The following is a 24,848-nucleotide window of genomic DNA, read 5'->3' on the forward strand; positions in this document are numbered from 1 at the left end:
AAGTGGTGGAAGGAAGGCCTGGGCTCAGGCTGCTCCTGGTTTGCTGGATGGCCCTGGATGTGCACCCCCCGAACCTGGGCCTTAGTCTCTGGAACCTGTGAATGAGGGTGTGGGGTCAGAGGCCCAGGAGGTGCTTCCAGTTCTCTGACTCTCCTTCCAAGAGCGAGGAGCAAAGACAGAACTGGTCACCTGGAAAGTAGTCCAGGCAGAAAACATAAAGTGACTTAAGAAGGGTTTGGTTTGGATGAAAGGTCTGTGGAGGAAAGAATGCTGCTTCCTAAGGGAATTGGCGGGAGGGGTCCAGTGGGTCTCCAGTCTACAGAGTTAGCAAGAAATTCAGGTTACCCACCAAGCTCACCTCGCCTTCTGAGGCCACCCCACCCCTTCCCGCGGCACTGCCAAGGCCAGCTCCAAGCTGGAGAGAAGAATGGACAAGCTTCTGGAGCTGCTGGGAGCCCTGTCTCCTTCTTGTCCTCTCTTTCTGGAAGATGGCCTCTCCCTCCTTCACTGAGACAAGAGAAGTTTTCCCTTGCCTTCCTCGTTACTCTCAAATATGTCCACAACTTGGCCCATCCTCATCCCCCCGTTCCTGATCCCCGTGTCACACACTCATACTCACACACACACTCCTGCACACATGAACACACATGCCCTCAGCGCCCCTGTGCCAACAACAAACTCCTTTCTCTGGTGACTTTAGCCTTTATCTCTCTACCAATGAACACACTCACATCACTACTCTTCTAAAGCTTTCCCTCCATATTGCTGTCTCCTCTTCCTCCTCCAGCTGTTGCCCCATCTCACTTCTTCCCTCCACCACCACGTGGTGTCAGTTTCGTGCCCACTGACTCCACTTTCTCTTGTCCTCCACTCCTCTTTGCTCTGCTCGAATCTGCCCTGTAAATACAGCCCCATCACTCTCTGTGGCTGTGGCTCTTGAGAGACCCAGCAACCTCGGAGCTTCCTGGCCCCAGGCCTCTCCCTGTGGTCCTCCTCCTGGTCCTCCTGTGCCTCTAACCACTCTCGCTCAGTCACCATCAATGCCGGAACTTTCCTGTCTTTTGGGCTTCAATCTCCTTCTTCTCCACCTGTGGGTAATTTCACCCTCTTATATCTGATGACCCCAAGCCTCTCTCTCTAGTTTGATGGCTTTTTCTTTTTTCCTTGAGTTCCATATCCATGCTGCCAGCTAAACACTAGATACCACCCCTGAGATACCCCACAGACATCTCTAATCCAGATGTCCCGGTCTAGCCTCTCCCCCTTGCCCTCTCTGGCCCTGCCTCGCCTTCTGTGCTCCCCTCTTAGCTGTGGCAGAACTAGGCTGCCTGCTGCTCAGCACCTGCCCCCATGTCGTTCTCTCCAGTTGGACACCACGTCTCCAGAAGGAGGCACCTTTCTCCCTGCCCTGCACGTTTCTTATCTGCTCTCCCTGCTTCTATCCTCTTTTCTTCCACTCTCCCACTCTTGGCCATCCCCACCTTTTCTGGGCCACAGGCCCATTTGTGAATTCATTTCTGTATCTAACAAGATATGTTGAGCATCAACTGTGTGTCAGGCGCTCTGCCAGAGGCTGGAAATATACCAGTGAATGGAACAGACACGATCCTTACCTTCATGGAGTTTCTAGTCTAGCTTCTAGTATAGAAGCTGCTAAAGGCCTGGACCCTTTCTTCAGAAAAGGCATGCCTTATCCACCCAGTTTTGCTTACAGTTCTAGAGAGCTACAGAGTCACTGACTCCCGTGACTCTGATGGGGATGCATCTTTCTACCATGGGTACATATCCAGTCATTCATTCATTTACTTGACAGATCTTGAGAGCCTGCTGTATGCCAGATACAGCCCCCTTGGGACCCTTCTGACTCTCCTCTCCTGGCCTATAAACCACTGCCCCACTCTTCCCCAAAACCTGGGTGCTCACAATCCCTGGTCTTTCTTTTCATGACTGTGGACTTGGGTCCAGGCTATTGCTTGGCAGCTCCCTCCCCCACCCTTGACCTCCTACCCCCATCCCTGGAAACATTCTCCGAGACCCAGCTTAAATGTCATGTCCTCTGGGACACCTTCCTGAGCCCTCCAGGCAGCTCATGTTGTCCCCCTCTCATGATGCCTTAGACACGGTTTCATTGCATTGTTGAGGGGCTGTCTCTCCTTTTAGCATGAGAGAGCCTCAAAGTCTGCCCTCCCCACCCCATACACACCCTTCTCTCCTGTATGGCCTGGCAGAAGAGATCCACATTCAGGGTTGAATTGATGAGAATCCCGCAGGACTAGCTCTCCTCTCCTGGGTGGAGAATGACACTAGGACTGAGCAGGTCGCCCTTTGGGTTGACCAAGGCTTTGAGCAAGTTACTTTCCTGGTCACAGCTCAGTTTCATCTGACAAGTGAGTCACCTAGTCCAGAAACAGGGCCTGGCAGATCTTCTCCTCCTGGGTAGTGGGGACCCCTAAGAGCCTGAAGTATGCCCCATGCCCCCTTCCTGTCAGGGTCCTGTCCCATCTGCTGCATTTCTGAAACTTCCTTGCTCCACCCATCCTGCCCCTGGGCTCCCAGCAGTGAGTTGATGGGGTGGGGAAGTGGACCATGATAGGGAACTTTTGATTCCCTGTGAACTTCTGATTCCCTTGTTGTGACACAGAGAGGACCACCACCTCCACACACATGCTTCACCTGCCATGGGGGCCAGGGGTAGGGGCACAAATCTCCTTTCTGGCAGAATCTTCTCTTTTATTCTGCCCATGCTTCAGCGTGCTCTCTGGCCCCCCTAGCACTCTGTCTGTCCAGGCCACACTCTGTCTTGACATCACGCTTGGCATGCAGAGACCCACTCCCCGGCGGATGCTCCACCAAGCCTTCGTGTATCAGGAGAAAACTACCCCTACCGAGCCCTGGGCATGGGGCCCTCCACTGAGAACCACATGTTCCCTTATTTATGAGGGGCAGGCTGGGACAGGCCCCTCAGGCAGGCAACGGGAGGTAGACACTGAGGAAAGTGTGCGGACGGGTGGAGGATGTAGCCTCCCAGATCCTGTCCCTGCCAGCAGAAAACTGGCTGAGGAAGGAGGGGAGGGGCCACCACTGCAGGGGCAGGCCTGGGTCAGCGTGGCAAGGGGGCACCAAGCCTGCCAGGAAGGCGGAAGAGAGTCCTGAGTCCTTGGGGCTTCTGACTGGAGCTAGGAGAGAGGAGAAGAGAATGTAGCTGCTCCCGCTCCTTTAGGGCCTGAGAGACCCATAGGACCCCAGTGCCTCCTATGCAAGTCTGGGGCCCACCTCCCTGGAACTGTCCAGATCATCACACAGCTGGCAAACCAGATGCCCACAACCAGCATACCTAGGGATCAGTGTTTCTGTTCCTTTGCTTCTTTCTGGTTCCTCAAAGGCGAAGGGCTCTCCCCGAGCTCTGGGTCTCCTTTCCATAAGTCTGACCTACCTTCATGTGGGAAGCCCTTCCTTCCAGTTCTAGCTTCTATCCCTTCATATATCGTGTGAGCCTAGCTCTGCCTGTCTTGCTACATATGATGTCATGTAAGGGAAGCCCCTTTGAATTTAGCTGTGGGTGACAAGTAGGTTCTGTCTCTCTGTCCCCTGCACCTTGACCCTGCAACCTTCAGGTGACCCCTTTACTTTGCTCAGCTAGTGTCGGAAGAGCTGGTGACCGGGAAGGGAGAGAAGCTTGGTCCTGGGGCAGCCGGGTTTTGTGGCATCTAATTAGGCTCAAGCCAGGAAGGAGAGGCTGTCTTAGCCAGAGGAGCCTCCAAAGGCTCTGTTTAATGAAGGGAACAAACTTGAATTGACAGAAGAGCGTTGTAGGCAGGCACCAAGCCGAGGAGACAGAGACCAGCTTGACTCGGGAAGGGTGGGGGGGATTCAGGAAGCTATCACTGTAAATTGATGAGGACATTACCACAGCAACAGGACCTATTGTCAAGACAACCTTATGGACCCTTGCTTGGGGTATCTTGGAGTGAGGCTGTCTGGAAAGAGGCCTACCTCTAGAGACAGAAGTGGAGCCCAGGAGACAGGTACCCAAAGCACAGCCCTGATAGGGATGTGGGTCGGTTTGCCATCTCCTTGACCCCTGACCCAGCCTCTCCACTCACCTCCCCTGTCCTCCTTCCCCCATCAGCTTTATGGCTGTTTCACATCCCTGGGCTCAGGGCAGTGGCAGCCCTACCTCCTGTTCCACCATTATGGCAATCTGGTGTTTTAATTGGGTATTAAAAAGAGGAGGAGGTTATATCAGGTAAAGAAATTTTCATTCTACTTCTTGTTTCCCCCCGGGGCCCAGGTTGGGGTCCCAGGCTTTATCCAGAGCTCAGACAGCCCCTGGAGAGCACTGGGGCAGAACGAGGCTTGGGAAGTGTGAATAGACCCTGCAGAGCCCAGGCACCCCAGGGAAGGTACAGGGAAACTCCGGAAAGGAAGGAGAGGTTTGGCAGGGCCTTCAGAAGGAAGAGGAGAATGAGGGCCAGGTGCCCTGAAGTCACACATAGCGCTGGAGTCCCTGCCCAGGCCTGGCCCCACAGCTCTCGGCAGGCAGAGATTGGGTGCGAAGGCCTCCATGGAGGGGCCTAGCCCCAGCGTCAGGCTCCAGGAGATAGTCTCTGAGCTGCTGAGGGGCCCATGTCCTCATCAACTTCAGCTCCCCTTCCACCTCTGCCTTTGCCTCACCAGGTGCCCTTGGACAAGTCCAGAAGCCTTTCTAGGACTCAGTTTTCCCGTCTCTACTTCCCTGTCCACCTATGGATTAGCCGTGAGGGCCGAGTCAGTCCACAAGGGTTAGGATCTTTTTGTTCCCTGAGGTGTTCAGGCTCCCAGCACACAGAAGGCTCTCAGTAAGCATTTGTTGAATGAATGAGTGAATGATGCAGAATCTCTTGGAGAGGCCACAGAGTGCCCCTAGTGTCAGGGCTGACATGAAGGCAGGGAAGAGGTTGGGACTGGGAGGCTGGGCACAGTTGGCATGGGAATCTGTTAGAACATAGGCTTTCCCAGGTACCTGGGAATAGGCCTTGCATATCTAGAGTGACAGGCTGCCACTTCTAAGAGAAGGCTGAGGTAGCTGGTGAGCCAGTGGCTTCTCTGTTGGGGGATGGGGGACACTGGGAATGGGACAGTGGCACTGAAACAGAGGAAGGAGGTAGCCATGTAACTTCCTAAGGGGCCATACTTTCCTTCCCCAGACAAATGGTTACAAAGAAGGTCCAGCCATGGAAAAGTGAATGTGGGGATTATAGATTAGAACGTGTGTGTAGCCACTAGCCCCGCCCTGTGTTCTCCTGAGTGCCCAGGTCTCCCTCCAGCTCCAGGGACTCAGAATTCCACCTGGACGCCAGAAATGGCTGGTCGGAGAGAATCTACTTCCCATCCACCCTGCACAGCCATTGTAGCTCTGCCAGGAGAGGTGACCGCCGGGTGACCGCTGGGAAGCCACAGCCAGCCTAAGCCCTATCTCACGCCTCTCCCCCGCTTGTCCCCTCCCTAACCAGAAAGAACTCACGACTACAGTTCAACAAGGTGAAGGTGGAGGATGCTGGGGAATATGTCTGCGAGGCGGAGAACATCCTGGGGAAGGACACAGTCCGGGGCCGGCTCCACGTCAACAGCGGTAGGTGGTCCCTCAAATGAAGGCAGGGGTCCTAGAGGGGTTCAATGGGTCGGGCCAGTTGCCCCCCAGCCCTCAAGAGGCCCTCACATGATCCATCTTGCACTTGACTCCCCTCCCTTCTGCTGCTGCCATATCAAGCCCCGAGATCTGGGCCGATTCAGAGAAATGCAGTCGAAGCATAAATGTTTAGCTTTGTTATCTGGGCCTGGAAGAGCCGCCAGCTCTTATTTGAAATACCCTGAAAACTAAATATTTTGAAATCAAGAGGTGGGGGTGGGGGAAGGATATTTTTAGAAGACAATTATGGGAGGCTGGGCTGCCAGGAGCGGGGCTCCAGGGAGAGGCAGGCCTGGGGCATGTGCGAGCCGACTACCTGTTGCCTGTTGCTTTGCTGGGTACCCGACTGCAGGCAGCCGTCTCCACAGGACCATGGGTGGGAGGCTTGGGTGCCTTGGGCCCCTGGGAGCAGCCTCTGTTCAGGGATGGCAGGCCCCTCCCCACAGGTCTCCCTTGAAGACTTGCAAAGTCAGGAGCTCCCAGCACCTTAGCTTCCCCTCTCGACAGTGGCGGCTCTAGCTTCAGCCTGGCAACCCCCTTCCTGCTGGCCTGTCCTGTTGGTGCCTGGTTGCTTCCCTTGACTGGGAAGCTGCTGAAGCTGCCTATCCTCAGGCTGCACCCCCTCCACTCTAGCCCAAGTACTCCAGACCCCACGAGTCTGTTTCTTCCTCCTGACACCCACAGACTGAGCACACCATTTGGCTACCTGGTTATTGGGGTTCACTTCTAGTCCAGCCCCTCCCAGAGTCTAATCCTGTGTGTGTCTCTGCCCACCCATATTTCCACCAGACAGCCTTGCAGTCTCCCTAAGCCCAGTGCTGTGTAAGAACTTGGAACATTCGCTGCCCTAGGACCCTCAGAGGAAAACCTGGCTCAGACCCTGTCTGTCCTGTATTGTGACGGATCCTCCTGTTCTCCCAGGCTCTCAGGCTCCTCCATCTCCCTTGCCACTGTATCTAATAGGTCTGGAGTTTCTAAGTCCTGATCAGTCTTCTTTCTGGATCTTTCTCCCACCTGTCTCTTCTATTCCAACTCCACCTCAGGGGCAACCCTGGCCCAGGTTTCATCCCTACTCACCTGAACCAGAGTAAGGATCTATTAAGATTCATTTATCCTGTCATGTCCCCACCCATGGAGCCACAGAACAAGGACTTTGTCCCACAGCCCAGCTCTCACCAATCTGGCCCAGGCTTCTTTCCTCCCTTCTACCCACTGCAGTATCACTCCCTGCTCGGGCCCCACTCCTGGACCACTTGTTGGCCAACCATGGTTTTGTGTATCTCTTGAATTCCGTGAGATCATTCTTCAACTCTTATACTGTTGCTGAGCTTTCTCTGCGGGTATGACCGCCCCAGTGCAATGGTGAGCCCAGAAGTGGGAAGAACAGGGATGATGCCTTGTCCCCAGCAGTTACAATAATAGCCAGTATTTACTGAGAGCATGCTCTGTGCTGGGCTGCACATTATCTCTTGAGCCCTTACTCAAGCCTATGGTGTAGTTTATAAATTATGAGACTGAAGTTCGGAGAGGTTAAATATTCTGCCCAAAGTCAAACAGCTAATTAATGATAGAGCTATCCAATGTAAAAGTAGTTGGCAAACACTGAGACCATGAGCTCCATGGGGCTATATCTAGCCTGTTTACCACTGTGGCCTCAGGGCCTTGCATAGTGCCTGGTTCTTGGTAGGCACTTGGTAAATAAAAGCACTTATAACCTGCTCCCAGGCCTTTACTGACTCCCTCATCCCCAGCCTGGGCATGGTTGTAGTGGGGGTACCTGGGCCCCCCTCCTCCTCCCAACCTGAAACTGGACCATGCCAAGGGGCCGGCACCTGCTGTCTCCAGCCATAGTGGGCAGACATTCTGAGATCCACTTTGGATTTGAGGTTTCCTGTTTTATTATTCAAGACTTTCTGGTTAGAACTGACAAAAACCCAACTTAAGACTACCTTAAGGAATCTATTTGTTTGTTTATGAAACTGAGAAGTCCAAAGGTAGAGCCGGCCCTAGACATGAGACAGTCCAAGAAATCAGAGTATGGGTCAGAACACTCTCCCAGTATGTGTTGGCCTCATTCTCTCCAACTATCAAGTGGGCTTCTCTCATGTTTGGGGAATGGATTGGGAAAGGGAGGCCATGGCCTCAGACAACTCCAGGTTTCCATCATCCCAGCCCATGACCCATGTCTCTGTGTCTATTCATACAATCATGAGGATGGATTCTGATTGACCCTGCTTAGGCCATGTGCCCTGCTTGGCTCAGTTACTGTGCTCAGGGGGATGGGGTGCCATCCTTGCCAGTTCTGTGTGTGTGCAGGGGGGTTATTGAGAGGCAGAAGACTGTGAGTGATGGCCCTGCCAGAACTACATGGGGACCCTCCCTCGAGGGGTGCTATTAGCAGAAGAAGAGGGAAGGGCCGCCATGCAGAAACCACAGTAGTGCCCTCTATCCTGCATAAGACTTGGGGCCTGAGGCTGGGGGCAGTTATGAGACCCCTCAGATGAGCTGCAGCCACACCCCACACATGGGCTCCTGTCAGCCCTCAGCAGAACCATGCTCTGTCCAGTTAGGGAACCAGACAGTGGAGCTTTGAGCTGGGCCCTGGGGGCTTCCCACAGGTCTCCTCGCCTCTTGTCCCTCCAGCCTGGCAGGAGAGCAGCAGGAGAGGGTGGTGGAAAGAGTCCAGAACTTTGGTCTCATCCCAGCTCTGTCGTGCAACGCTGGGTGAGTTACTCCACCTCTCTAGTCTGTTTTCCCCTAGAGGCTGAGCTAGATGATCTCTTAGCCCCTTCCCCCTAAAATTCCGGGATTCTGAGTTTGAGCCTGAGGCTGACATCCTGTGCACCCAGCCACCACCACCACCACTCACACAGACAATACACACCTCTTCAGATGCCCTTTTCAGTCCATGGCAGGCAAGAGCTTACCCTTGATGTGGGGAGGTAAGCAGGGCCACTGCAAGGGACCAGGAGGCCCCACAGGGGCCATTTTCCCAGGCAGAGATGCCCAGGCTCCTTGTTTACCCATGGAACCCAGAAGACCTGCAGCAGCCACACCCTGGGGAGGGAGTGGAGGGCAGGTAGTGGGCAGCTGTGCCTGCCCCCCTCTGACTCATCCCAAGGTGGGTTGACTTGGCCTGTCCCCGCCCCAGGGAAGCCAGAGTTACAGGGGCGGGGCAGCCAGAAGAGGGCATGGGAGGGCTGGCAAGGAACAGTGGCTCCTCAAGGGGCAGCACTGTGGCTCTTGGCTGCCTACTGTAGCTCTGTTCCCGTGGAGCCCAATACTCCTTCCTCAAATCACAGCAGACCCTTCTTGCAGTCACAGCTTTATCAGGTCACAGAAGACCGCTTTCCAGAGTTGGCCGGAGGAGGAGGAGTTGGCCAGAAGGTTTTAATGCTTTTAACATAACAGTTAACTTGGTCCAACCCGCTTCTGAGTTAGAGAAACCAGCTGCCACATCCCCAAGTGAAAGAGAGCTTGGGAATGTCCCAGGGTGGCTCTACCGGTCCCAAGATGTTGAGCTGGGCCTGGCTTTGCCCCAGAGGGCAGGCAGGTTTGACCAGGGGAGTCACAGGATCGTGGAGGCCCTGGAGAGGGCTTCTGGAGGCCCTGGAGGGCCAGTCCCTTACCTGGGACCTAAAAAGCCCAGCTGTTTAGTCAGATACACATGCACACAGGCACATACACACACATGCACTCTCTCTCACGCGTTCAGCAAGGCCTTATTCAGCAAGACCCTGTTCTGAGTTCTGAGGAGTCACAGCCTTGGCTCCCAATGAAGTCTCTCAAACAGCAGAAGCTAAAAGCTGAACTCAGAGCATCTGCCTGTTCTAACAACTGAAGAGGAAGGATGCACAACTCTGCCAAGGGGAAAGGGGGCATGCCAGGTGGGTGGGAGGTATGCCTTGATGGATGAAGAGACACTTGATCTGGGCCTTGAAAAATAAACAGAGGTTTTCTCCATAAGCAAGGGGGAAAAGCCGTGGCTGTAGCTGGCAGGAAAGAGAGCATCTCTTTAGCACCAGGGCCCCTCCTGGCCCGTTCTCACTCTCAGGGCCCTGATAAACTCACTCACACCTAGACACTAATGGCTGATAAAGGCTTACTGGGATTACCCCTCCCAGGCATTTTTTAAAATCAAATTTTTTGAGTTATAATTTAAGACATACCATGAAATTCACCCTTTTTAAAATATACAATTCAGCAGTTTTTAGAATATTCACAAAGTTGTAAAAACATCACCACTAATTCCAAAACTTTTTCATTACCTTGAAAAGAAACTCCGTAACCATCAGCAATAACTCCCCATTTCTCCCTCCCCCCAGCCCCTGGCAACCACTAATCTGATTTCTGCCTCTATGGATTTACCTATTCTGGACATTTCATATAAATAGAATCATACAGTCTGTGGCCTTTCATGACTGGCTTCTTCCACTAAAATGTATATTTTTAAAGTTCATCCACGTCGTAGCATGTATCAGTATTTCATTCCTTTTTGTGGCTGAATAATATTCCTTTGTATGGCTATACCACATTTTGTTTATCCGTTCATCACTTTGGTTTGTTGGGTCATTCAGGTTGTTCCCACTTTTTGACTATTATAAATAATGCTGATATGAACATTCATATACAAGCGTTTGTGTGGACATATATTTTCAGTTCTCTTGGGTATCTGTGTAGGAGTGGAATTACTGGGTCATATAGTAACTCTTTGTTTAATTTTTAAAGAAACTACCAGACTGTGTTCCAAAGTGGGTGCACCATTTTACATTCCCTCCAGCAATGTATGAGGGTTCCAATTTCTCCACATCTTCACCACCACTTGTTATTATCCATCTTTTTGATTATAGCTATCCTCGTGGATGTGAAGTAGTATTTCACTGTGGTTTTGATTTTCATTTCTCTAATGACGTCCCAGGAATATTTACATTTAATAGGAGATAATGCTTTAATGTACAGAAAAGATCTCATCACCAGCCAAGGAGACCCGCCCAGCCCCTGGGATTGTAGTAAAAAGAATCAGATGTTCATTTGCTCATTTCAAATATTTATAAATATTTGCTAAGCACCTATTGTATGTCAAGCAGTATGCTAGACATTGGAGTTCAGGGGTTAATGAGATAGACATGGCTCCTGCCCAAATGGACCTTACATTCGAGTGGAGGGGCTAATTGTACAACTAGTTGTTTAATTATGTTAGAATAAGTACTACAAGTACATGAAGTATACGAAGCTAAGAAGAAGAGTATGAGAGGAGCCTGAACAGCCTCCCTGAGACACTGATATTGTCAAAGTCCTGGACAGGAGGTCACCTGACTTGTTAGAGGAGCTGGACTAAGCTGGTGTAGTCTCAGTATACTGCAAGAGAGGGACAGGACATGAAGCAGGAGAGGTGGTGAGGCCCGGGTTAGACATGGGGAAGAGTCAGGGGACTTTAGTCTGAGTGCAAGTGGAAGCCATTGGAGGGTGTTGATAATGCAAGTGATCGATCAATTTATATGTTTTAAAGATCACTTTGGCAGCTGCAAAACAAAAAAGTTGGAGATGAAGGCAAGAATGAAGGCAGAAAGACCAGTGAGGAGGCTACTGTGGCCATCCAAGAAAGAGAGCATGGCAGCCTGGGCTAGGGAGGTGGTAATGAGACATGGATGGAGCCCCATGAGGAAGGAGATAGGCAGCCCTCAGTGATGGAAGGCTGGGGGGAACAAAGGAGGACGAGAAATCAAAGATGCCTCTCAGCCTTTGGTTTGTGCCATTCAGTCACTGAGATGGGCAAGACTTGAGAAGCAGGTGGCTGGAGCAGATGATTAAGAGCTGAGTTTGGGGTGGCTTGGAGTCATCCCAGTGGAGGTGTCAAGGGAGCAACCAGACTCTCCAATTTGGAGTCCACATGTCATCTTCACTTCCCCACACGGGAGAACACAGTGAATACGGTTACACTGACAAGGGAGTGTAGAGTGTTGCCTTGGGAGCCCACGTGTGCTGGAACAGTATGAATGCACATCTTCAGTGTGGAAATCTTCCTGGCATGGGCCTTCACCACCAGCAAAGTTGGTCTGCAGTGACTTGGGAAGGCCCGGCCATCACAGAGGGGTGGCCTCGAGGTACTTCTTTCTGAGATGGAAGGACCTGAGGTCACTTCCTCCCCCAGCATCCCACCCCCGTGACTGGCTCCCTCATTGCGCTCCTTTTTTGCCTTTCTAGGGCCCCAGCCTTGTCCCCATGATGACATGGTTCTGGCAGCCCAAGCCAGTACATCCCAGCTGGGGCCCCATCTTCCCTCAGGAGTCATCCACTGCCTCCCAAGGCCTCAGTGAGCACAGACATGCTTGCGGACAGGCCCAGGTCTGCAGCCGTGGTCCCTGCCACCATCCTCGCTGCTATCCGCTGCTCACTCAGCACAGCAATGGGCAGGCTCTGCCACTTGTGACTGCAGTGGGAGCCAAACTGGGCCTGGCAGGTCCAAGCCAAGATTTCTCTGGCTTAGCCAAGGCCCATGAGAGGACCAAGTCCTGTGGTCCCCATCATGTTTGCATTCATCTTCTTATGTCAATCCTTGGTGTTAACGTGTTCTTCCACGAAGGACCAGGTGGCTGGCCAGAATGCTCAACCAGGCAGAAGGAGTCCTGAGACCTTGTCACAACACACATGTGACACTGGACAGGCACTTCACTGCTTCCTTTCCTCACTCCTCCTTGACAATGTAACTGAAGGGCAGGACAACCTCTAGGGTCCTCCCAGCAGTGGGATTTTACAACTCGCAGGTGTGGTCACCTCAGCTATTTCTCTTCTCTGTCCCTTTCTTAATTCTGTGGGTCTCACTGACCCAGAAGTGGATCGGAGACCAGCGAGAGGCCTCCTCTCCCAGCCAGCATGTGGGTCCCAGTTGGGTGTGGGGTTGAGCGCAGATGGGAGACCTCAGCAGGGATGGGGCTCAAGGATGCCAGACCAGCAGCAGGCATAATGTGGATCGGAAGGTGGGAGCTGGCCCTGCCCGCTGGGTTTTATCAGCAAGCTCCTCAGACATATACAGAGGCAGAGCTGTGTATACACTCCCAGTCCCCGCGCTCCATCTGTCTCCCCACATGTCTAAACACTGAGGGCGCCAAGTGCCTGCCCTCTTCCTCCTCCTGTCACGCCCCATTACTGCGGGGGGTGCTAGAGACTCAATACCGCTGAGGAGACAGGACCAGCCAAGGTAGGATGGGCCACCTCAGTCAGGAGGCCACTGCTGGATGGGGGTGAGAGGCCCCTATGTCCCACAGGCCGAGGGAGGCACAGAACCCATTTCTGACTGCCCAGTCAGGATACCAGCCTAGGAAGTTAGCTTACAGGTAAAAACTGACATTTGGGGCAAGAATTCTCATCTGAAACCAGCTTTCTGGATGCCATCCCCTGGGGAGGAGGGCTTTAGCTGTTTTCATTTATCAAATGAATCTGATCAATCAGATGTGCAGTCTGGGTAAGCAGCCTTAAAGCCATGTCTTGCTCTCACCTAATTTTCACATCATAGCCGTCCCCAGCCCGTCTCCTCCCCAGCAACCTGAAGCCCAGGATTTGTATCCTGGGCTGTCCAAGGCCTGGAGGCTTCCTCCAGTGACTGCAGCTGGTGTTGGGAGGTGGTGGGAAGAGGGGGCTGCCTGGCAAGGGTGGACATAATGGAGACCCTGGATGCTTATAGAGACAGACATAGTGGGCTTAGTCGCATTCCTGAGAGGCTTGTCCCTCCCTGGGACAACGGGGAAAGAGATGGAAGCTAGGGTTCTCCCCACATCTCCCTAGATCTTAGAAAATGACAGTGTCCAAAAGGTGCCATTCCTCTCAAAGCTCAGCTCCCTTTCAGCCACCCCCTTGGCCATCGTGAGAGCCTGAGCAGTGCAGATGATGAAGCTGGCTCCTCCCTGCACCCCGTAACTTTGTTCCCCACATAAAAAAGTGGCATCTCATCCACCTGCAGTGAAGCCCCCAGAAAGGCAGGCGGGAAGGGGCCGAGGGGACCCTTATTCCAGGAGAGGGAGCAGTTTCTGCGAGCCTCTCACCTCCTCCAAAAAAAGGAAATCTTCCTAGCCTTTGGAGGTTTTCCCAGAGTGTGGGTGCTGCATGGTGCCGGGCAGATGGTCAGAGCTCACAGTGGCCTCCCCTTTGCCTTGTTGGTGACTGGGAGGGACCAGCAGACCTTCCCTCCCCAGCCATTTCTGCAGTTTCTGATCTTCCAGCTTTGAGATGAGCCATGAAGGGCCATGAAGGAGGTGATTCCTGGGGCCCAGAGGAGGTCTCAGTGGGTCACTGGCACATGTCTCTCATACCTCCAGTGAGCACCACTCTGTCCTCCTGGTCGGGGCATGCCCGGAAGTGCAACGAGACAGCCAAGTCCTATTGTGTCAATGGAGGCGTCTGCTACTACATCGAGGGCATCAACCAACTCTCCTGCAAGTAAGTGGCCAGTGGGGGCGGGCGTGGGGGCAAGAGTAGGGTGAGAGAGGCTGGGGCAGAAGTGGAGGGCTCCAGGAAAATTGGGCTTCAAGCCACTGACAGGGGTCCCCAAGGGGTGTAGACAGGGAAGTTCGTACCACTTCCTAGCTCTTTTCTGGAACATAGGGAGATGTAAGCTCTGAAGGGCTCAGGGCTTCTGCAATCTCAGTTTCCAAGGCCCCTACCCACCCCATCTCCTGATGTCCACCCTTCACCAGCACCTTTTAGGGAGATGGGGATGCCAGTCTATGCCCAGGCACTGGGCACTGGGTGCGCTCTCTCTGTTTCTCTCTCTCTCTCTCTCCCTCTCTCTCTCTCTTCCCCTCCCCATCTCTCAGCAACTCTCCAAACTGTTCTGATGAACATTTCCCAGAGAGGGGCCAGGGTGTGTGTCCCCCATCAGTGAGGAGCCTGGCAGGTCAGGCAGCACACAGATCCCAAAGCCTTTGGTAGCTGAGGGCTGCTCTTATAGCCTTGAGGGGAGAAGAGGGCTCTGCCCCCAGTACTCGCCTCAAGACCTGGCTGCTCTTCCTGCCCGGCAAGACCCCAGCGTCCAGATATGCCCTGGCTGCTGCCTGTGCCACTTCAGCCCCTAGCCCCTCCCTATGGGGTGAAGGGGCACCAGCAAGGACGCTGCTCTGGGTGTGGCCCAATGGGGGAGGTCAGGGTTGAGTAGAAGCTCAAGTTGTGGCTTCTCTGCCTCCCCCAAGGCCCAAGCCTGCTCTCCAGCCAGGCCTGGCTGCCCCAGCAGGAACTCCCAGGAGCTTAGAACCACCCTCTCCCCTTAGCAAACAGGGCAGGTGGGACCCTAGTAATCAGGGAGGGCTTGTTCAGGGCCAGCCAGATCTTGTGGGCAGCTGGGCCCACAGTGCCCACTGACAGATTCTCCGGTGGATGGACGAGGGAGTGGGGGGAGCTTGGTGAGGGTAGCATAGGTTCTGGCTGGATCCCGAGGAGAAGTGGGAGGGGGGCCTAGTTGACAACTTTGTGTTTTCAAAGCAGCCCAAGCCTGGGGGCTGGCAAGGTGCCAAAGCTGCCCCATTCCCATGGCATCTGGGCCAAGGTATTAGAGTATTGATGGAGATTCAGAGAGATGTGTTTGCCCTCCCCACAGACAAGGTCAGATTCAGCACTTCTCGGCTCTCCTGCTCTCCCTCCCGATTACAGCCTTGGCTGGGACTTTCAAAGACACCCTCCCCCCTTCACCATGTGATGATGAGGGGCCATGATGCCTGCTGCACACTTTCCCCTCGGCGCTGGGCTCGTTGGGCCTGAACTGCCAGGCAGATCTGTGCCTCGTGCCCCAGCTGGCCTCCTTTGCTGGCTTCCTCCCCAGCCCCACCCTCCACATGCTGCCATCCCCTTCCTGGCTTCCCCCATCCTGGATCTCGAAGGACAGTCCCAGCAACAACAGCAGGCCCCAGGGAAGTTCTCAGCCTGGACTCAGCCCCTCATCCTTTCCCGCCTTCTGCCTCTAGGAGGCAGCCACGTTAGTGCTACAGACCCTGAGGAACATTCTAGCCTTGCAAATGCTCTGAGCTCTTTGGAATAGATCTATAGAAACTCATAATGGTTCTGGAATCCCTCACAGAGACAGCCCAGCCCTGCACTACCCTCTTCTTGTCCCCCCCACAACACACACATGCCAGGCCTCTCCTCCTCCCTAGCCCCTTGGACCCCAGAACCTTGAAGGGATCCAGCGTTGTTACTGAAATCAGCCCCAGCTCCAGGCAGGGAGGGTTTCAGCCACCCAGGGCAGGTGCCAGGGCTGAGGAGGGCCATGGGGCTCAGGGCTCCAGTGCTGGAGTGTAGTGTGGCAGGGGAGTGATGAGCTACGTGGGCTCCCAGAGGGTCCTGCCAGCAAGGCTGTACCCCTAGGACCCTCTGGGTCCCACCCAGCTAAATCTGAGAGGAGCAGAGGGCAGGAGCCTGAACCATCGTGAAGATGGTGTCCTATTTCCCCTCCTCCACCAGGGCAAATGGTATCGCTGCTTAGAACTTGAACTTGGTACCCAGAACCCCCACCTCCCCATCTCAACCCACCCTGGGTCAGCCCCAGCGAGGGCTCCTGGAACCACCTTCCCTGACTCCCTGAGCCCTCAGGGGAGAGGGGCGTCCCTGGCGGGGATTGCGGTCAGGAGGGCAGGTCCTCAGAGCTGTGCTGGAGAAGGGCAGGGGGGAGGGGGGCAGGGCAGAACCCTGAGGCCATTCTGGGGGCGGGTGAGCCGGGTGGGAAGGGGGGCAGGCCTTATGGAGTTCCTGATGACACCTGAATGGAATAAAAAGGAAAGAACTTAGGAAACGGAACTCACGTCTTACCATTTGTGCTGTTTGTTTACTTTTTATTTTGATTTTTTTGCATTTCCGCTTAGCTTGGATAATGAAACTAGACTGATCAGTTTCATTCCAGTTTCTATAAAAATCAGTTTTCCTTCCTGGTTTTCTGACACTTGTTGTTGTGTATTGGTTCAGAGCCCTGCAGGGAGTGGTGGAAAGCAGGCACACTCCGTCCCTCCTGTTTTTCTGGAATTCAGAGCCAAAAGAAACAGTGTCACTGATACTGAATTTTGTTTTAAAAATGAAAATTTAGGGGGATTTGAAAACGGGGGTCCAAATCAAGGTGACCGTCTCCTGTCTGGGCCAGACGGGGGCCTCCGCACTTCCTCCTGCTGCTTTCTCCTCTTCTCTCAGTGTTTTTGTAGAGCACGGTTGGTGCGTGACTCTCGGGGACTGGTTCAGGGGATGATGACAGAACAAGACTCTCTTTCTAGCCCTGTGCACATACCAGTGGCATGCCTCCCTTTCCCATCAGCTCATCCCCCCATCCCTTCTGCTCCCCCCACCCCACCCATGTTCAGGTGATTCCCCCATCCCATACCCATCTGCCTGCTCATCCTCTCCACACCTCCACCCCCACCCTCATGAGGCCAGAGACTCTTCACTCCCTCCAGTGCCCGGGGCACACCTCATCCTTCATCCTCCCCCTCTCCTGGGTGAGGGCAGCACACATGGCATTATCCCCAGGCTACCAAAAGGAGAAACTGAGGCCCATGAGGTTGGGTGGGAAAACAGGGAGGCAGAGTCCCAACCTCTTTGTCACCCCAGATGCAGCCCAAGGGCTCTCCTCTCTGCCCCTCTCTCACCCCTGCTCTTCTCCAGCCCTGGGCACAGACCTTCCACTAGTCACAGCTGATGACTTAGGGGGAAGGACTGGGAAGGCTATTACCTGCCCCTCCTTCTAATCTGTCCCCTGTGCCCCTGAAACTCAGAGGGTCAATCCCTATTTGAGTGGGAACCCATCCACTACCAGCCAGCCACCCACACTGAGTTCAGACCCACTCCTGGTTGACAGCCTGTACCCTATTTCCTGGTCCTGGATGCAGGGTAGAGTGGCAGGAGGCCCACCCACAGAGCCTTCTCTAGGGAAGCCCCAGCCTTCTGGACATGGCTCATCCTCAAGAAGCAAGGCTAAGGAAAGACCAGGAGCATCCAGGAGCCCCCTGGAAGGAGCCAGCACCCCAAGAACAGCATGGGGTATCAGTCCTCCCACCCCCATGCTGTGCTCATCCCCCACTGCCTTTTCTTTTGTTCAACCAGTGGGGACCATACTTTCTCAGAGCAGGAAGGTTAGGACCATACTGCACAACTCCAGGGGACGTGTTCACGTTGTAATCCGTGTCTAAAGCGCCACCAGGAGTTGTGCAGCTCAGTGGCCATAAAAGATATGAGGATACTGTCAGGGTAGTGCAGGCTGGCTGTGGGATTAGGGTTGCAGGGATCTGCTTAGTTATTATCCGTCTCCAAGAGCCATGGGACAGTATCCCTAACTGTCAGCAGTGGGAATCAGTCTCCTCTTTGTCCCCCCCTGCCCCTGTACTCCCCCATTCTCTCTCTTACACACACACACACACACATACACACACAAGTTTTCCCTGTCTCCAAGAGCCGGGCTAATCTCAGACATTGGACACAGTCAAATCTCTTTCTTATTCCTTTGCGGATTCCAAGAGTCATTTTGGCAACTTCCTGGGTCTTTATCCTTCACCCCTAAAAGTGTTGCTTCTCGTAAATTCACATCTCCCCCTCTAGTCCCCATCCCAAGAGGACATTAGTTTCCGAGAGCTGAGGAAGAAGAGCTGAGCCTGACTGAAGCTGGTTGGGAAGTCTTAGTCACTACCTCCATTTTCCTGGGCTGGGATGAGTGGGGATGAAGGCTAGGGATCAGAGAAGGATGCATTGACAAGGTGGTAGCCTCCTCCTCCGAGCCACCCTGTTCAACAGGATGAGCATGAATCACCTTCATTTACAGCCCCCCCACCTTCTCCAGACACACTTCCCAGCCCTCCACCACCACCCACTGGCCAGGCATACCTGCACACACTGCCACCACCGCAAGGACCAGCCTCCCGCCTCCCTTGAGAGAGAGGCCATCAAGACCCAGAGAAATTCCAGCTGTCTGCTCACCAGCCACTCCCAATCCTCCAGGCTAGATTGGGGGCCACAGGGTTTTCGTGAGTGTCTCTATCACAGCCACTGGCCACTACGCCCTATCTGCTCAAGCAGCTGCTGATGGTTGGAATGCATTAGAATGCTCAGAGGCAGAGTACAGTCACCTCTGAGGAAGTCTACTGATTAATGGTGAACAGTGGCCTTTTATTCAGGGGACGCTGGTGATGGGCTTACCTAATTTCCAAAGGAAAAAGAGGCAGAGGCAGCATAGATGCATCCTTCAGTAGCAGGGTGGAAGGGTCAGTCTGGCCCTGTCCATAAGCTTCCCTTAGGTATCTGGTTCTGCCAGGGTTCAGAATAGAGTGCAGGGCTGGGCATGTCTCCCAGAAATCTGCAAGTGAGGGGCTCACTTGAGGAGACAGTGGCAGCCAGAGAACAGAAGGAAGTGTACCTTGGGGATAAGGACAAGGTCAGGGAGATGGGAGGGGGCGGTGCTTTGCAGCTATAGAGGAGGCAACGTGGGAGAATGTGCTCCCACCAGAGCCAAGCAGTGATAGAGGAGCAGGTCATGGGGAAAGAGCAGGTGTCCCAGGCAGCCAGTAGGCCCTGACATGGAAAAGGCTGCAGGGTCCCCAGGGAGCCTGCTCCAGCCCCTGTTGGGGTTCTTGCTACCTGAGACCAGATGCCCCGCACCTAGCCTTGGCAGACCAGCTTTGGAATGCTGGTGATTCTGGCTCCTCCAGCCTCACCTGTTCCCCACTAAGCTTTTCCTATGTATATTGCTCTAGGGCAGCCTTCCCCAAACCATATTCACAAGGGTTCCTCAGAAAACAACTTCCATGGTCAAATAAATTTGGGACACAATAGAAAGTTCAGCTCTTCCTGCCTGCAAAACTTTTCATAGCCTTTCCTATGCCAGCATGCACTGCAACTCTACAAGGAAGCCTGGGAATGGATTTCCTAAATTTATTTGGCCACAGAACCCCCTTTGAGAGAACAGATGAGACTCTCCAAGGTCCCTTTTGTCGTGGGCACACAGTCTGGGAACAGCATTCCAGAGTTCTCCTTTGAGCTTCCTGGGGGCTGTTTCATGGATGACAAAACCTGCCCAAGGCCCTAGAGAGAATCCTTTGGTGAGACCCAGAAGGAGTGGCTCCCTAGAACTTGGGGTTCTAGAAGGCTCCCTGCACCCTGCCTGGCACCAAGGAGCTACAGTTCGGGCTTCATGGGGCCTCAGGCAGATTACAGGGGCAGTCTCCACAACCATTAGGACAATTAGGCAATAAGTCCCCAATTCCTCCACCCACTTCCCCAAATCATTCTCCTCCCCACCCCCCACCTGCCCCCACCACCCCGGAGCCACATCTGTTAGAGAGATTTTGAGGGAGATTCCGAGCCTTCCCCCGGCCCTGACTGCAGCCCCTTCAGGACGAGTGTGCCCCAGCGCCCGACTCGGGTTTCTCACTCATCACTGTGCACTTTGATTTCTAACCTGAGCCTCGTGGATGATGCCAGTTTGTTCTGTGATTTTTCCCCTTTTCCTTCTCCAGATGTCCAAACGGATTCTTCGGACAGAGATGTTTGGAGAAACTGCCTTTGCGATTGTACATGCCAGATCCTAAGCAAAGTATGTTTGAAGATACAAACACGAGTCCCCGCTCCTTAGAAAGCTTCCGGGTGCAGTCCCCCCGATGTAGGGCGTAGGGCCAGGGGTGTTGGTTGTTTTGATCTTTGGCTGTTTTGTTTTGTTTCTCTTTTCTTTTTTGTATTTTGGTTTGTTAGTTCTTTTGTTTTGTTTTGTTTTGCTTTGTTTTTCATTTTTGGCCTAATCCTTGGGTTTAAAGTTCAGGGCTGCAGGTAAGGGGCTAGTGGCAAGGCCAGTACAAATGGTAACGGTGGCCAGGAGCCCAGCTGGCATTGGCAGGAGCCCGTGCCGGGGTGTGGCGATGCCTGCGTCTTGCTATCCTGGCTCTCTCTTTCTGGTTTTCTTTCTTTTGGTAGGTGTCCTGTGGGATACACCGGGGACAGGTGTCAGCAGTTCGCAATGGTCAACTTCTCCAGTATGTCTCTTTCTTCTATTTCTTTTCTTCCCTGGTGACTGGCAGTCTCCCCCTGCGGGAGGGATGGGGCCTTGCTTAGAGAGACTAGGTGGGGACGTGGGCGTGTCCTGGGCTCCTCTCAGTCCTCAGTGCTCACCAGAAGCCTGTGCGGAGGAGACCGATACACCCCCTGCCACCCCTGCCTCAAACGTCGCTGTGCTGCCTGGGCTCAGGCATGCTGAATTCTCTCTGCAGCCAGCCGAGCCACGCTCGGGCCTCTTCACCCCTCCTGGGGTCAGGCAGCCCGGCCAGAATGGCAAGAACCATTTGCAGAGCACTCTCCTGCCTCTGAAGGCCTAGTTGAGGATGTCAGGCTGCCAATGGGGCCAGGCAGTGAGTGTGTGCAAGTGTGTGCTGGTGTGTTTGAGAAAGAAACAAGTTCTCAGAAAGCCTGCCTTCGGGTCTGGCCAGAGTTTGTTTTGGTTTGGTTTTGGGTGATAGGGAAAAGTGGGGAAGGGGGACTGAGGGAGAACAGGCCCCAGGACAGTGGTTTCCATACAGGCCAGAGACTGGAGACCTTTATGTGGCTACAGGATTGGGAGGTTCAAAGGGGGTGGCTGCAGATGCTAAAAGATAGAGGGAATGAGGAATCCGGGATGATTGGTGACTCTCTCCAGGCCCTCTCTCGGCTGAGTCCCCATCCAGGACTTCATTCCCTTCCTTTCTTCCACTTCTGAGGTTGGAGCTTTCTGATTTGCACAATTTGCTGAAAAAAAATGTGAGCCCTGCGGCCAAAGGATGAGGCCATAATAGTGGAGTGTTTATTTGGGCTGGGAGCAGTTCCTTTAAGTGCCACCAGGTGGAGGTGGAGCAAAACAAAAAGCCATAGGAAGGCCACGGACTCCGTCTGGGGCCCAGTAGTCCGTTGGCCTGCAAGGCGGGATCCTGTCGCCCATCCTCCAGAGCACACTAGGCCCCTGCTCGGCCCACCCCCGGCCTCCTTCTCTCCAGGGAGGACAGCTGGGTCCCATGAGGAGTTAGGAACCAGAGTGATGGTGCGTGGGCATGAAGAGGCGGAACTCCAGGAGAGGCCAAGGGTGGGACCCAGGGGACCATGTAGGTAGCCCTTGGAGAAAAGGGGTTTGGGGGTTTGGGTCTCAGGGTGGAGAAATGAGCCTTCCCAGTCCAACTCAGGCCACAGCACAAATCCTAGAAATTGCCACCACTCCCACCCCTACTCTCACCTCCCACCCCACCCCCACTCTCACCTCCCGCCCCACCCCCACCCCCAGCCTGGAAGCCAAGACTTGGAAAGGAAAGTAGAGGCCCCAGGGAGGTGGGGGCTGGTCAACTATCCTAACAGAGTGTGGGAGGCAGCGCTCTCCCCCAGCCCCTTCACTTGGAGGCCAGGGAGGAAGACTGTGGGGATAAGAACAGAGCCTGAGGGCAGGGCATGTGGCCCAACAGAATTCTCCAGAGCCCAGGCTCCGGAAGAATCGCAGAGTCAGATCCAGCCGCACTGATGACCGTAGGTCAGGAGGGGCCTTAGAAGAGAGTAGAGCAGCCAGGCCGAGGCTGAGGACCAGGGGAGAAAGGCCCAGAGCCTCCCTGGCTTATGGGACTGTTCTGGACAGGGAGTCCCGGCCCATGCTGATCAGAGCAAAGCAGCAGAGCCTTCGGAACTCGGCCACTGTCCAAGCTTCTCTGCCAGCTGGGCTGCTTCAGCTTTCAGCTGAGATCTGCTGGGAGCGTCAGCAGGGCCCCAGGAACCCAGAAAAGAGCCTGGAAATCCAGCCCCAGGCCTTCCTGCCTAGTGTTATCAGGATCATTGCTGTTGGTGAAGGATTTATAGTCTTCAAGCACTTGGCCCAGAGCACTTCTTGCACTGCTCCATCAGATAATTATTGAAAAGGTAGTGAAAAAGTGCTAGCTTCAATGTTCAAGCTTTGGATTCAGATAGACCTCAATAAAAATGCCAACTGCTGTGCTAATTCTGGGGCCTCATGTAACCTCACTGAGTTTGTTTTCTCATCTGTAAAAGGGGGATAACGTTTATGCCTGCAGGGCTGCTGTGCGGATGAAATGAAGTGATTCATATGAAGGGCTTAGCAGAGAGCCTGCCACTGTTGTTGCAATGCAGAGTGGCACCTCTCTCAGCTACAGCTGGAATGAGGGTGGGGACAGGAGGGCCAGCATCAGTCCCCTGGAGGCTGACTCCTGGCACATCCTGAGCAAAGTGTCTGGTCTTGCCCCTCTGCCCAGACAGCCTCTGGACCAGGTTATCTTTAAGCAGAACTCACAGAAACAGAGCCTGTGGCCACAATAGCACTTTGAGGCTTCTCCTTCCACTGACCGCCCCTCTACTTCCCAAGAGTCAAAACTTGTGCATCTATATACTCCCCTGTAAAAGAGCACACACACCTGCAGACATACACACAAACACACAAGCACATACACATGTGCAAAGACGCACACATTTGCTCACACCTGCACACATTTGCACAAACACAGAAGCATGTGCTCTGGGGCCCACCTCATGGCCTCCTTGTCCAGACCCCTGTGTATCACAGGACATGTCCAGGATGAAGACTTTGCATATTGTCTGGTAAGCCTCATCCTGTTGGGAGTCCAGCATCAGGTTGCCATGGTTACTGGTCAATATGCAAATTTATGCCCAATAGGACCTGTCTGTGATTCAGTGATGCCGCTCCATCCTGGCTGAGTGGCAGCCAGTGAACATGATGAGTGGGAGACTGTTTTCTTTGCTGGAACAGACATAGCTACAGGCCCCTCAGAATTCACCCCCAGAGAGAGGGAAGCAAGGTCAAGCCCACAGTGACGTCACCAGTCCTGCCAGCCACCACCAGTCCACCCAAAACAGTACTGGCCTTTGACTCAAAGGGCAGGCCAGACAGGAGCCCCAGAAGCTACTGTTGCTACTTGGTTGTGAGAGGAATGATGCAGAATAAAATTTTTAAATGGCTTTGGGAGCCCTGCTCACTTCTCCAGATGGTCACTGTTCTCAGGAATAGCCAGTCAGGCCTGCCCAGAGATTTAACAGGCAAGAATAACCATGGCCTGACTTAGCCCCAAGAGCCTGGAGACCTGGCCTCCAGTCTCCCTTCTGCCTTCTAATTTGCTGTGTGACCTTGGGTAAGTGTCCTAGCACCACTGGGCCCCAGCTGCCTCACCTAATACAACAATAATCAAAAGTGAGGCCCAGACTAGCTCTATGAACCACAGTCCTCTTAGTGCACGGGTGCTATGGTCAAGCTGGGCTTTTCTCTCTCAGAGGAGCATGGCTGGATAACCAAATGATGTGAGCTCTCTCGAGCTACCTGGAGGGTCCCTGGGGCCACAGGATTAACTCAGTGAGAGTTGCCCCAAGGACCCTTTGAGTTTGTCAACTTTGTACTGTTCACTTAGCCCAGCTGGCCAGCCGTGGGAGGCCCTGGGAGAGGAGTGACCTCATTGTGCCTTTGGTGACTCCTGCCTCCAAGCAGTGAGAATAAGACTGCAGAGAAATCACGTTCAAGATCACTCCCATCCCCATGTTTAACAGGAATGCACAGAGGGCTTGTGTTTGGAAGGGCTGAGTTTATGCTTCGGGGGTGTGGTCTCTGCATGGAACTGGGGGTCAGAGCCCCAGGATCTTCCTCAAGGCTGTTTCAGTCAGAGCCATCTTGGTCCCTGGTCCGAAGCCGCCCTACTGTCCTGCAGAACCCTCTGGAATCCCTATCAGGAAGCAGAAGAGAGATCCAGGGATGGATAATGCACAGGACTTCCTGCGATATCCCCCATGTTCTCCTACCTCTGCAGGAGATGAGAACATCAGAACACAATTTCACCTCCCCCTGGATCTAGGCAAGCTTCCTGTGTATGTGGGAAGGCCTTGGAGTGGGCGAATCTGAGCTGGCCAGCCCAGGGCCCTTGCACATGCACTGAGCCTCATGCTGTCCCGGCCTGCTCCCATCGTCCTCTCACTGTGTGCAGGCACTTTTCACAGATGAGGATACAGAGATTATGACGTGCACACATCCACACAGCAAATTAGGGACAAAACTGAGACTCCAGGCCTGCCAACAGGTGCCAGCTGCTACATTAGAATGGTAGGTGAGCTTTTCAAAAGCACTGCTGAAATTTCTGGACTCCCACCCCAGAGCCTGATTCCATTGATCTAGATGATTCTGAAGCACGGCCAGGTACAGACCTCCCAGAGA

At 53.8% G+C, this 24,848-nt stretch overlaps 1 protein-coding gene across 7 annotated transcripts in view; it reads left to right on the forward strand.

The window, feature by feature from the left end:
• NRG2 (neuregulin 2) overlaps positions 1–24,848 on the forward strand; it is a 249,421-nt gene that overhangs the window by 210,543 nt on the left and 14,030 nt on the right. For 6 of the 7 annotated variants that reach the window (XR_011505800.1, XM_070517290.1, XM_070517291.1 and 3 more), the window contains 3 exons: positions 5,493–5,611; positions 13,981–14,101; positions 20,591–20,649. Coding sequence is in view for 6 of the 7 variants with exons in the window: in XM_070517290.1 (XP_070373391.1) it covers positions 5,493–5,611; positions 13,981–14,101; positions 20,591–20,649 (299 nt within the window). In the remaining variant the exon portion in view is untranslated. Of the gene's footprint in view, positions 1–5,492; positions 5,612–13,980; positions 14,102–20,139; positions 20,217–20,590; positions 20,650–24,848 lie in introns of all 7 variants that reach the window. The other variant, XM_044780742.2, reaches the window with a different exon arrangement.

The sequence above is a fragment of the Equus asinus genome, chromosome 9 (genome assembly GCF_041296235.1).
Source record: "Equus asinus isolate D_3611 breed Donkey chromosome 9, EquAss-T2T_v2, whole genome shotgun sequence".
NCBI lineage: Eukaryota > Metazoa > Chordata > Mammalia > Perissodactyla > Equidae > Equus > Equus asinus.